The following is a 13790-nucleotide window of genomic DNA, read 5'->3' as shown; positions in this document are numbered from 1 at the left end:
ATTCTTGAACTTAAGACATCAGGTTGGCCACATGGGGAATCTGTCCACGTGTCTAAGAGGGCACAGGTGGGGGACATAGATGAGTGATGGGAGGCAGGGAGCTGCTGGGGAGATGAAAGCAACGCTCACCTCATTTAACCGGGACTATGGGTAAATGGAATTTTAAAGCAAGAAGTCTTTTTTTTTTTTTTAAGTTGCTGACTTTTTTTTTTCTTTTAGGGAAAATAAAATAAAAACCCTATGACTGTTTTTGGAATTTAGTTTTGAGAAACAACTTCTTAGGGGTCAGTGCGTCCTACTGTCCTACCCCAAGTTGGCCGACATTCCTACATCTTTGCTGATTGCTCAGCAGTCAGCTCTCCTGCTTGGGTAGAGGAGGGCCTCTTTGAAAGGAATTTTGCCAGAAATTTTAATGAACCGTTCTTCGAGCGATTCCAGTTAATCGAGGTTTGTGTGTCAAAAGGAAGATCTCCTGAACAGCGAACACTAACGATCCTACTGGCTAGCCTTTCTACTCTTCTGTTCCAAGTGCTTTCCAGAGACGGCCCTTGCAGCACCTTGCAGGCAGGTGGCCCTGACCCCTGCCCAGAGGAGGAAGTGGAGGCTGGAGCGGGAGGTGCTTGGCCAAGTCACCCAGGAGCAAGTCCCAGTTAGGGCCAGTGGGCGGCTTCCTTTACTCCCGTCCCGGCACTTGCCCCCTGGTTGGGGGCGCATTTTGGGAAAGACTTCTCAATAAAACACTTGGTCTTTGGAATGAATGGAGTGCAAGGAAAATCTCTTAGCAGGAGGTTCCTCTGCCTTTCTCACAGTGAACCCCCGGGGCCAGGCCACCTCCTCTCTGAAAAGGTGGCCGAGATGGCTCCTGGCCCCGTCTTCTTCAATGTTGCTGGCTCAGGCGGTGGTTTGCTGGCAGGTGATGAAGACCGTTTGAGTCTGCACAAACGTCCAGGATCCTGGGAGCCACCCAAAGTCCTCTACCCCTTCACTTTTGTCATTTTACGGGGAAGCTTTTTATTTCTCCCACGCCCTGGGGATGGCCAGCGGGTCGGGCGGCTGGTTAGTGTGGTTTGAAAGCCCCCCAGGCCCACTGAGCCCAGGGCCGTGTCTGGATCCATCAGCTATGGCTCTTGCCATGTCCAGTTATGCACAAGTGCCCCTGACCCCACAGGGGTCCAAGGCAGACCCATGGGATTTCTCTGTGGCCCTGGGTATACTCCTCCCACTCATGTGAGGACGCTGCTGTGCCTACTCCCTGTGAGTCCCCAGAGAGGGCAAAGGGGTGAAGTCACCAAGTGAAGATGAGGCTGGCATCTTGCCAAGCTTTGTGGGTCAGACGCTATAAATGGGGGAGGCAGAGGGAGAAAGCCCTCAATTCATTCTCATGCATTTTCCTCAAACCTCCAGGGCTGAGAAAAGATGCTGTTGAGGATTTAAAGTCAACATCCCAAAACTTAAGCCACCAGGATGCCCTCCATCTTGGAATAGTCTTGGGGACAGATTTCTCAAGCTCTCTCTCTCTCTCCCTTGAACACCCACTGCCCTTTGTGTCCCTCTGGCCTCTCCTCCCTTCGGAGGCAGGGCGTCTTTGGTGTGCTGATTTTATCTTTCCGTCAGAGGTGAGGACAGGGGTAGAGTCCCCTCTGTTCTCCACACAGTGTCCACCTGGTTCTGGGGCCACCTGGTGCCATCAGCAAATGGTCTGAGTGAGGAGAGGTGTTGATGGCTGGAGGGTGACTTGGGTATTGGGTCCCTGTCGGCGTGACCTCCCTTCCTGGTTTGCCAGATGGACATCGGTTGTCACAGTGTAATTATTAACAGTGTCCTCCTTCACTTGAAAGTATCCTGGATTGGACAAGAGAATATGGTCACCCTCGTCCCTGAAGAAATAGCTGGAGTCCCTTGACAAAGGGAGAAGTAGGGGGTTCATTTCCTTCACCCACTTTGCTCAAGGAAGGGGGGCTTCTGGCGACCCCCTGGAACTGTGCAGATGGCTGCCTCGCTCTCCACCCTGGTTCCGCGGTGCCAGGGGCATCTCGGGGCTCCTGGTTCTGAGGGCCCGTCGGGCGGCCACCACTGTGGCCCAGCCTGGCTTTGCGAGCTTCTCTTGTCTGCGACAGCCTGGTTCCTTCCTTTCCGAGGCGAACGTGCCCCCTCCCCAGCTCGGTGGAGTCAGCTCACAGCATTTGAAAAACTCAGAAGTGAAAGGGTGAATGGCTCAGCACCACCAGGAGGAACTCTTTTGAGGAGGAGCTGGGAAAGATGACAGGTCCCGGCCACAGCCTCCTGGGAAGGCTTTTGACAGCCCCTCCTGCCGAGAGGCTGCTCAAAGAACCACAGTTCAGAGGAGAGCTTTGAAGGTTGCTGCAGCTGGAGGAGCAGAGAGTCCCGCCCCCAGGGCACAGGCCTCCTCTCCCCTGGTCACACTCCCATCAGCCCCTGAGCCAGGCCCTTGGGAGGGTTCCGCTGGCGACCCTCTGCGCAGAAGCGGCTCCTCCATCTTCCTTCTCCAGGGCAGGCGCTTTCCCGCGGGCCTGGGCTGGCTGGCCTCACTTCTTGGCGACTAACCAGGGACTCTGGCCCTTGAGGGGGTGCAGAGAAGGAGGTGTTTGAGAGGGGGCTTGCTGGACAGTGGCACATTTCATGGGGGCGTCCTAAGGCCAGAATCTCCCCAACCCAGCCGCCACCTGGCCAGACTCCCAGCCCCTCACGGTTGGGACCTGTCCTCTCTAGCGGCTTTCCCCTGGACGGTCTCACTTGTCCTCCCCTGAGCTGAGAAGCAAGCACGGCCCAGGCTCACATTCACGGGAAGATTCTAACAGGGAAAGGAGGACGAGCCAGGGGAGGGCCCCTCTGTGGGCAGTGGCCAGCTTCTCCCACTCCAGGCTGACCCCACCACACTGGCCACCACAGTGTCCTCTGTTCTCAGGACCCCAAGCCCTGGCTGTTGTGCCCCGTTGAGCACTGAGCATGCACGTCCTGGCACGGCTGGCTCCTGCTAGCCCTGGAGGGCAGGCCCGTGCCTCACCATCCAGGGTGGCCTCTTCCCTCCCCTCCCAGTGACTGGCAGGAAGCACAGAGCCTGCACATAGTAGGTGCTTCATAAAGCGGACTGATAACCGCCCAGATGTGGATGAGCCCTGACCTGGAGGACACTGACTGAGGACCCTGAGGAGACCAATGAATAGGGAAGTCCTTGTCCTCTCTGTTCACTGTCTGCAGTGATGCCCCTCCCCCACCCCAATGTAAAGTAGAGGAAAAAAAAGAACATTCCAGATAACAGACAAGGGAGATACGGCCACCCGAGGAGCCCAGAAGCACCTTCCCAGGGCCATGGCACCTGTGTCACCATGACAGAGGGGGAAGAAGGGCTTCGGGCAGAGGAGCCAATGTGGGCGATGGAGGGGGACAGCAGGGATGTCCACAGAGGACCTTGAGCAGACCTCGAGGCGGGGCCCACTGGGGAAGGCCCCCTGGGGAGGGGCTTGGTCCCCAGCCCAGCCCTGCTCCAGCTGTTCCCTCCACAGGTGCTTGGCTGCTGCCCAGAGACACGGTGTTTCCCAGAGCCAGAGGGTCACTCTGCCGGTGGGGTTCGGCCTGAGGGTCTGAGGTAGCGCTTCCTGCCCTGCAGCGCCACCCCTCCACCATCTCCAGGAGCAGAGGCAGCCCTTGAAGATTCTGGGCCCCCTTGCTCCCCTCCTCTGCTCTCCATCTTGGTGGGGTCTCTACTGACCACTCATCAGACGCCCACCTTCTCCTCTTTTTAAGTATTTCAGAGTCTCAGGTGATTGATGCCTCAAGTTGCCTGGGTGGGGTCACAGGTGGGAGGGACATAGGGGGCCTGATAGGGAAGGTGGCAAACTTGACCCTGCTGGCCGTGGTCCTGAGTGCTGGGCATCCCTGGGGAGCCCCTGCGTGCCACACGGCCGAGGCTGTATGGCTGATTCTCTCATAATCTCCCAGTGTGGGCCACCGTGAGACACGCCCTCTGCCACCACCGTGGCTCTCAAGGAAGCTCTACCGCCACGTGACACAGCCTACTCAAGTTTTGTTATTGAGGGTTATGAAGCACACGCATGCCACACGCAGGCCGCATGCAGGCCACATGCAGTTCTGCAATCCCACGGCCATGCATGATGTTACCCCAGACAAATAACCCTGGGGAGTGGGCAGGAGCGCTCCAGCATCTGCTCTTCCAGGCGCTCACCTCTCCATGGAACCAGAAGGTTTCAGGGTGTCTGGGCCTGAGGGACCGTGGAGGCTACCCAGGTCTGGCTTCCTTGTTTGATGCCTGGGACACTGAGACCTGACGTGAGTTGCCCAAGGCCAGACAGTTGTCAGAGTAGAGAGAACCAGAAACCCAGACTCTGGACTTGCTGGCCCAGCAGGGAGGGAGCACTGGGTGGGGGCCCAGATGGGGCAGCCTGGGCGTCGGGGGAAGGCTGTCCCTTCCTTGGCAAGGCTTCCTTGGACCCACGTGGCTACAGCTGCATAAGCTGCCCACCTTGGGAGGGTCCTTATTTGGGCCTGGATGAACCTGTCACGCTGTCACTTTGTCAAGCTAGATGTTTGCATGTTGGGAAGTGGAAAATGCTGGGCAACCTGTGTCCTCCTCTGTGACAGAGAGCACAGCAAGAGGTCCTGGGACCAGAGAGTAACCACCGGAGGCCAAGCCTTCAAGACCCAGCTCCTTGCAGTTTGTAAAATCTTCTACCAACGACGTGCTGGAAGTCTGCCCCAGGTAAGAGCTGGTGAATCTCCGACTCCCTGGCTGCTGCCAGGCCCCCAGTATGGAGCCAGAGACTTTGACCTCCATGAGCCCTCTCGGGCCCCCCAGCTTCTCTGCGCCATCCCCCCACTCTGTAGTTCCCATTTTCTAATGTCCTCTGAGCATGAGCACTGATGTCCAGCGACCCTGCAGACTTTTGACGACTCCTCTTCCTACATCCAACCTCCCTGCACTTGCCCTGGACAGAGTTAAGATCCAAGTGGAAAAGACCAGGCTGGAGTCAGGAGCCCACTGCCCTGTGATGGAGGGGGCTCCTGGCGGAGGGGTCCAGGGACCCCAACCACACGGGAGGATAATGCGCTTATGGTCTGGGGCCAAACCTCAGTGGACTGTAGCTCACTGGGCAGGGCAGTATGGGGGCCACAACCAGGCCGAAGACAGCATGAAGTGACGTGTGGGACCCCACCTCAGGAAGGGCGAGGACCGCTCCTGTCCAGGTAGGGCGTCCCTGCCACCACCGTCCACCGACTTTTCCTTGACTCTGACTTTGTAACTTCTTTCTACACATTTTTCTATCTTTTTGCGTTCATCCTCACCAGTGACCCAGTCCTCCGTGGTGTTAGCCGGGACAGTGGGTAAATGGGAACACAGATCTGAAGCAGAAGGTGGTTTCTGGGTGCCCAGACTCACCGGGGCCATCAGCTGATTTGGAGTCTCAGCTGAGATCACCAGGGGGCTGACCGCTCCAACCGGAGCCCAAAGCCTTCAGACAGTGGGTTCAGAAAACAGGCAACTTTGACTTCTAGGTCCCCACCAGGGTTGGGGGGGTGTCAGCCCTGGAGATGGGATAACCCAGAGGGTCAAGGTGAGGGCGGATTTCAAGGAGCAGAGCACACGGCAGGCCACTTGATGACTTTTAGAGATCCTGGGCGCTTTTCCCTCTTTGTGAGTTACTTCCCCCACAAAAAGTTGTATTTCTGACTGTTGGCAATCCAGGCTGGATTCATTGTTATATATTCACTCTTTTCCCCTTCTAAATCTAAAAGCATTAAAAATTAAAATACTTTGGGGACCCTTAAAAGAACCGTAGGTCCAGCTGAGTGGCCACTGCCTTCGATGGGAAGCTGCCCTGGGTAGGGTGGTGGGTGTCTGGCTCAGGCTGAGAGGTGTCCATGGCTTGGGATGGGCTGGAACACACCACAGGGCTCTGTGGGCAAAGCACTGGGGCCAGCTGGAGGTGTGGGGCCTGGGTGGCTGCAAGCCCCTGCCTCCTGGGAAGGGGACACAGGAGCTCCATTTGTGTCCACAGGGATCAACTCTAGCTCAACAGTGTTGCTTTGGAAACAATGAAGCTGAGACTTAGAGGAGGCAGTGATTTGGTTTCAAGAATAACAGAGTGGACACTGAGAGAGAGAATGCTGGGATCGCCCCTGGGGTCCGGGCAGCCAGAGCCAGAAAGCCTGAGCTCACCCCCACCCCACACGGCTCTCAGGAATGCGAAGCCCACTGATGCCAAGTCTGTGTGTAGAGTTTCCAGTTCCCCTTGTGCTGACTGTGAAGAAAAGATGTCCATATAAAATGTCCAGTGTGAACAAGGTGGAGGTGTGTGTCGAAACTCCCAGGGTCATTTGTTGGTTTCGAGCCCTGGGGAAGCAACAATTTATGTTGTAACATAGCTAACGATAAACCTGCATGCTCTACCTCACGGTTGGAATAATAAAATAGCACCTCACCATTAAAGCAGGTGTTCTGAGACCCGCATAAAGCAGCAAGCTACGAATGGAAAGCGGTACAACTCTTTTAAAAAATAAAAACAACTTCAGGCTGCCCCCCGCCCGCCCCCCGACCTGGATCTGGTGAATTTTCTAACTAGTTGGCGGAGTAGAACGGAGCATGAAGTGAAGCCCCTTCGCTGCAGCCATGTATGGCCCTCAAATTCCTGTCAAGCCAACAATGTGATCTGCAGTAGCTGGTGGTAGTGAGTGTAGCTCAAAGCAAAACACAACATTCCACCAAAACCCTAAAGCAGTCACACATGGCCCCTTTGTGTTCCTGGAGGTCTCAGGCACAACAGAAGCCTCTAAACTTAAATGGCTCTGGGATGAACTTGGGAAATGTTACAATAGACGTTGCCTCATAGAGCCCCCTCCCTCTCTCTCTGTTGGATTTAACGTTTCAAAACATTGCTCCATACTTCTGAGGACCCCTGCTTCTGGGATTTCCTGCTTGCACAAGAAAGAGTCTGTTGAGTGGTTAATCAGGATCCTGAATTGCCATGTTTCCTTTTTTCTTCTTTTTAATAATGAAAATCCACAAGAGTTTACAATATTCTCAGATACACCGAGTCTGGCAAACATCACGGACCTCCACGTGTATGTGAATTCACACATGAGCTAGCAGCACCTCAGTGCTGGCTGGCCCCCTTTGGCACCAAAACACGATAATTTATTAAGCTTCGAAACTTAATAAGTGTGCACAAATATCATGCAAACATTAGGACCGTACTCACAAACAGAAAGTGTATTAGAGACGCAGACTTATACAAAACATTTGTAAACAAAAGGGAAGGGGTTATTTTCTGTACAAAATATGCAGGTTTCTCGCTCTCTCTTTCTTTTTTTTTTAATAATCTGTAAGATGCATCATACTTCTGGCATTTTCAAAAAGTGAAAACTGTATAAAAATAAATATTCTATGTACAAAACACACACAGGCCAATCCAAGGTTAGAGGCATCACTGCAAAACAAAATCAAAACAACGTTCGGTTAGTTTCAAGGGGTCTTTGGATACTTCCTTCCTTGAAAGAAAGGGGGTGTATCTCATCCTAAATTGCATGAGGGCTCTTGATAGGGAAACTGAGGAATCATAAGGCTCTTAGTGGGAAGAAACTCAGTGGACTTCAAGACCCCTGAGGGTGGGAAACACAATCTTCAACTTTCAGTCATTTCCCCTTGTTCCCACCAGAGGGCACTCTCTGTGCTGTCTTAGAGGCCAGGTTGATCACAGCAGGGTCCCAGCGAGTGAATAGCTAAGAGGGCCTCTAACTGCTTCCTAAGGTGTCATGGTACTTTTTTAAAAATTATATCATTTTTATTTTTGGCAGCACTGGGGATTGAACCCAGGGATTCTTTACCACTGAGCTACATCCTCAGACCTTTCCAATTTTTAATTTGAGTCAGGGTCTCCTAAATTATCCAGCTGGCCTTGACCTTGCCGTCATCCTCCTGCCTCAACCTTGAATGGCGATGGGATCACAGGCCTGTGCCACTGTGCCTGGCTCTGTTGTAGGTGTGGATAGTGGCTGTGGTTCTGCTGTTAAGGTCAAGTATTTCAATTTCCTGTCAACTGGCAGCCAACTTAAACAAGAAAATCTTTTTTTTAGGGGGAAAAGGGCCTGGGGGTCTTACAGGACACACTTCTTATCTGCTTCCATGAAGCTTTAACTAGGTCTTCCTGGAACTGGACAAGAGGGTGAGTTTTGGTGTGAGGGGCAGATTCTTGGGGAGGCATCTCCCTTGAATATTGGGCTTTTCCTGTGCTTGTTAGGGGGCTCCTCAGGCACCCCGGCAAGTGGGTATTCACCTAGTACATAACGTCTCCATGGTTTCGCTGCTTTTACCCAACCCTGTGAGCTAATGAGCATCTGAGCATCGCACGGGGGAGCTGATTTGTCTCCTTGTAGGCGTGGTTCCGCCATCCCAGAAAAAGGACTGGACTAGCGAAGCACCAACTCCCGAGCAGCTCGGGCGAAGCAACACACTAATACCTTGAGAAACTGGTGGAGGAGGGCTGGTGGAGGATGTTGCACAGGGCAGCACAGTTGCTGCTACCTATGCTGGGGACGCAGGGGGGCTTCCAGATCTGTAGGTCAGTGGCCCTTAGGCGGGGAGTCCTGTGCCTTGGGGAGTGCTGGCTGGGTGGGGGATCTCATGGTAGAGCCAGCTCTGTGGCCTCAGATGCTTCATGATGGCAAAGGCCAAGGCAAGTGTGAGAAAGTGAAATGTCATAGTTGGTGGGGACTCTGGGAACCCAGAAGAGGCTGGGCTGCAGAGGCATTTGTGCAGACACAAGGCCCTGACAGCTCAAGTTCAGGGGGAAGCGCAGGGTGGAGAGCCAGGCAATCCAGAGGCATAGAAGCCATGTGAGTTGAGAGTTTGGGCAGCGTAGATGTTTTACATCTGGATAAATACCATTATATGGCTTAAATGACCTCTTCTGAATGCCAGGAGAGCAGGCATTGGTAATCTATTTCAAAACATGGCCCGGAGCTCCTATGTCTGGGTGGTACATGGAAATTCCATGCACTGAGGTTTGCGGACACCTTAAAAAGCATTTTAAAATGTCCTCTGAGGGCAGCAGCACCTGGGATGTTTAGCAGGCACCCTGCCTTTGAAGTAGGGCTTTTCCCCACCCTGGTCTTCCTGTCCTATCTGCAGAAAGACAGAATGGGAGCACTGCAAACTTTAAGGCACCGTGGGGGAGGGCAGTAGACCCATGTCCCCAGGCAGCGCAAGCCTGAGAAGCTTACCTTATTCCAGCAGCCCTGGACTGGTAAGCCATCTTCACCCTGCAAGGAGAAGGGAAACGGAGACTCAGACTCAGGCCAAGCAAGCAGGGCAGGGGTAAAAAGAGCCACAAACCTTCCAGCCAATGATCAGACACGGCCCACCCACTATTGCCTATTTCTTCTCTCTGCTTGAGGTCAGAACCTTGCAAGGGCATGGGAAACCGATGCAGCTGTTTTTGTTTTGACATTGACATTGGCTAAGGTCACATGTACCTGCAAGGACAAGAGGGGCTGTCCAAGCCTGTGCAGTCAGCAAGCACAGATGTCCCTGAGTGCCCTGGGAGGCAGTCTCTGCTCCAGCTCTATAAAGTGCTGGATGCTCAAGTCACCTCACACTTGGGCCTTAATTTCTTCCTCTGCAAAACCTGGGCAAGGGGAGATATGCAATGAGGGTCCCAGCCTACCCACTCCCTGATCTCTTACTTGTCTCTCTTCCTAAGCACAGGAGGACATCTAGACAGTTCCATGAAGGTCAGTGGGTAGGTTGGAGTTCAAGGGACAAGCAGCCTCAGGGGCATTGCAATGTGACCCAGAGATGTCTTCAGCTAGAGGACAAAGTGTTCTGGCCGGACCTTGGACATTGCTGGCTATTTGGGGCAAAATGCTATAGCTGAGTATATAGCAACTGCTCATTGTGGTAACCAGAGCACCTTGTAACCTCAGGATGTTCTGCCCACAGTGACAGACTCTTCCAGAGTCTTCTGGCCTAACATCCTGTTCTTTCTGGAATACCCCAGGAGAACTTAGAATCTTCTAGAGGCAAGGTGGGGAGGATGGAGCTGAACCCAGGGCAGGCCCAGGGAGGCAGTCCAGACTCCAGAATTTCAGGTTCCAGGGCAGAGACAGAGGCAGGCACGGGGTTTCAGGGGACTGGAGCAAGTGCCCTGGACCCACTTCCCCTACCCACACCAGACTCCCAGCCTCTCATCACCTGGCATTCGGCAGCGCTGAGCCAAGGTCAAGGTCTAGTTATCTCATGTCCTGATCTATAGTTCCCCTGCCCCCAGGGCCACAAGAACACAATGCAGGAGGTGGGATGGGAAATGAGAAAGGGAAGTTATGGGCATTCCCACAAAAAATTAAAAGGCAAGGCACATGTTTATGGGATGTTACTGGAGAAAACATAACTGTGGAAATGGCTAAGTAAGGACGCCCTCCATTTCCCCTCTGGGTGGGGAGCGGGTGGCAGGAGTGCATCCCACAGTTCTACGGTGACTCTTGTCCCCTTTTCGGCCCGCCAGGCTGCGCTGCGCCACTCTGCACACGGGACTCTGGGAGGGAGCCCAGCCTCCGTGGGCTGCATGTCATTCCCACTGGGACGTGGATGGCGACAGGGGCAGCGCATGGGTGCCGGCTGGCAGAGAAGCAGCAGCAACGTGCAGGAGGGGTAGGGCAGCCCGGCCCGCGGCCTCAGAGCTCAGGGTTCTCAGGGGATGTGTGGGGTCGCAGCCCAAGGATGACTCCACGGTTAAGAAACACGCATGCGCACGCCGCAGGCTGGGCGGGGGTCAACGCGCAGGATGGGCGGGGTCGGAAGCGTGCTTCTCTGCCTGCTCGTCCTGCGCTCACCTTTTGGTTTAAAATGTCCCCAGTGTCGTTCAAGGGGCTTTATAGTCACTCCTAAACTGTTTTTCATTCAAGGAGGATTCCTGAGTGACTCCAGGACAGGGACGTGAGGCTGAACTCCCGCCTTCCTGGGGAAGCGCAGGGCCAGCAGGAACCTCCCGGGCCAGTCCAGTCCCCTTGGAATCGAGGGCCACCTTCTTCTGTTGTAGTTAGTTAAGAGGACTACGTGGAGATCCTTGGCCATCTCCCTGCCTCCTGCCTGCTCTATCTCCCCCAGGCTCTTCAGCGTGAGCCACTGGAAGATGAGTGACCAGGACCTCAAGCGAGGGTCTTGTAATGTCTCCAGGGATTTAAATGAGGATGAACCCTTTGGGATCTGAACACCTGATCTGGGACTATCCCCTAGTTCTGATGGTATCACCTAGACAGTGACCCAGCCTGGAAGAATAGGCAGGTAGCCCTCTTCTCCACCACAGTTCTGGCACTTCTCAGCCTGCCCTATGTCTAGAAGCACATCCACCTGTCCCCTGCCAAACTGCCAAACTGCTAGGGGTGGAAGGGGCAGGGGGGCAGGCCGACGTTTTGCCAGGTGTTCAGCTAGCACACAGGAAGAAAAAGGAGTCACAGTTCTAAGAAGCTATCCAGAGGACGCCGGCTTTTCTAGTTTGGACACAGGTGGCAGATCTGCCTAGGAGCAGTTGGGCAATGAGGCTCAGATGCAGCCCCAACTGCCCTCAGGGTGAAGCGAACCAAGTTATTCGTATCCAAAAGACGCTTTCTGTAATTAAGTTTCTCCAGAGACTCATCATAATTGTTCTTATTAACAGAATAGCAGCAAAAATTTCTGCAGAGAACTCAGAGTGGTTTGGAGCTTCCTATTTTCTGTAAGGGCCAAGTGCTGTGTCTTGCAAAAGCTGAATTTGCCCGCTAACTTGATGGTGAACCAAGAATTGTTACTTCTGCTTTCTGTGGTAAAGACTTGTGTAACGTCTGTCTAGTCTAAAAAAAATGGAACAAAAAGCACTTTTCATGTAAACCTTCAAACCTCTCCTCCCACTGGGTATAAAGTTCAAAGAATTTCCCCAGACTCATGGTCCAGAGAATTTTTTTTTTTTTAGGCACAAGCCTCCTCTGGACTGCTGCGGCCATAAACCTGCTTCCTGATGGTTCCTCAGGTGTCCAGCCTCGTCTGTCCTACATCAAGGGTGGGAGGATGGCCCAGACAAGGAGATGTGCTGCAGAAGCGGCTGCGGGAGGCCAAGAAAACACCCCAGCAAACTTTGCATGCAAGAGGGCAGCATGGCCGGGTGCCCCAGCAGAGGCAGGGTGACCCTTGGTGTCTACAGACACCACAGGAAGTGGGAGCTGATTGGAAGGAACAGGAGTGTGGGGGCACGCAGGTACAAACCACACACGCAGGGAAGCCCAAATTGGCCATGCGGGCAAGGGAGGGTGGTGCCATACCAATGGGCAGGGGGCATCCAGTCCGTCCAGCCCTGGTAACCCCGGCTCCCCTTTCTCTCCTTTAAAACCTCGGTGTCCCTGTTCATGAAACCAACCACGATGATTATTTAGGTCAAGGCTGGCCAGCTCCAGCTGCGGAGTGGAGAGGCGCAGTCCTACCCTGGCCAGGATGCAGGACCCTTAAGTCACCTATGAATAAGGGCAAGACGCCAGCACTCGGAGAGCTCATCACGCACAGCCAGCCCCCTCTGCGGACCCACACCTCCCTCTACAGACCCACACCAAAGAATCACAGGTAACTTCAACTTCAGCCCATCATAATTTTTAGAACCTTCACATGGATTGAAAAGCACTTGGGAAGCCTGGCGGAGGGGCCACAAATCTTTAGATCCTGGCTCATTGGGGCTGCCTTCCTGCCAGGTGTCTGTCTCCCGCTTTCCGGGTTTTAGGGGGGTGGCAGGTGTTGCGAGGCTTTGTGGGGAGAAGCCCCTGGTCTGGCCTCGTTCTGCCCAGAAGTATCAGTGACCCTCAGGAGATGCTAACTCTGGTGTCCTGCATCCTGACCCAGTGAGCATTCAGACAACCAAACCGCTGGCCACCGAAGTGGCCCAAAACAAAGAAGGCAAATTCATGGCCCCCAAGGGCTACCCTGGCTCCCAGAGGCATGCTGGAACCCAAGAGCCAAGGCCTCCGCCCCAATTCCCTCTCCACATGGTTTCTTAACTTCCAAGCATCCATTGTTCTGCATCTTCAAAGGAAGAGCATTCAAAGGAAAAGGATTTAGCCTTAATTATTTGCAGCTGTGGTTTTAAGGCAACACCAACAGCCGCTGGATTTCAAGGGAACAGATACTCTATTTGCCTTCTTTGTTTCCAGCTTGTAAACCTCAAGGAAAAAACCAGAACAATGCAAGTGAGAAATGAAAACATACCAGTGGACAGGGGGCATCTAATCCAGGTGCTCCTTGGTCTCCCTTATCCCCTTTAGGCCCCCTAGATCCTTTCTTTCCCCTTTCCCCCTGTAAGTGATGATTTAGTTCAAGGGAAAAAAAAAAAAAAGAACATCAAAACTTTAGGGTCATTCATATGTTAAGGTTAGAGACAGAAAAAGAAAATGAAAGAAGGAAAAGTAGATTCTCTTCATTAGGATAGTCTCCCCAGTAGGACGTGAGGTCCACACCCACATCCCTGCTTGAAGCACCTGAGAGTTTGGCCCAGGAAGGTGGGTGGGGGACAGGGAGGCAGGGCTACCTCCAAGCCGGAGGTGGTGGGAAATGGGGACTGAAGGTACAGGAGCCCAGAGAGGGTCTGAGATGAAATTGCAGACAACCTCTGGAATCAAGAATCACTTTCCTTAAAAGTGGCCAAGTATGTTCCTTGGATGCTGAAGGGACATTACCTTCCCTCTGGGGGAGGGTCTATTTTTGAAGGGCGTTGGGCTGATTACCTTTTGTCCCAATCACTGTT

At 53.5% G+C, this 13790-nt stretch overlaps 1 protein-coding gene across 1 annotated transcript in view; it reads right to left on the bottom strand.

Annotated features, from left to right (window-relative positions):
• The window catches only part of Col13a1 (collagen type XIII alpha 1 chain), a 155682-nt gene that overhangs the window by 4660 nt on the left and 137232 nt on the right, over window positions 1–13790 (bottom strand). The window contains exons 40-41 of the mRNA XM_077105354.1: window positions 13256–13342; window positions 9256–9294 (exon numbers count right to left, since the gene is read on the bottom strand). Of these exons, the coding sequence (XP_076961469.1) occupies window positions 9256–9294; window positions 13256–13342 (126 nt within the window). The remainder of the gene's footprint in view (window positions 1–9255; window positions 9295–13255; window positions 13343–13790) is intronic.

This window comes from Callospermophilus lateralis, chromosome 15, assembly GCF_048772815.1.
Source record: "Callospermophilus lateralis isolate mCalLat2 chromosome 15, mCalLat2.hap1, whole genome shotgun sequence".
NCBI classification, from domain to species: domain Eukaryota; kingdom Metazoa; phylum Chordata; class Mammalia; order Rodentia; family Sciuridae; genus Callospermophilus; species Callospermophilus lateralis.
Note: the sequence above shows the minus strand (reverse complement) of the source record. Positions and strands in the feature narration are given on the sequence as shown.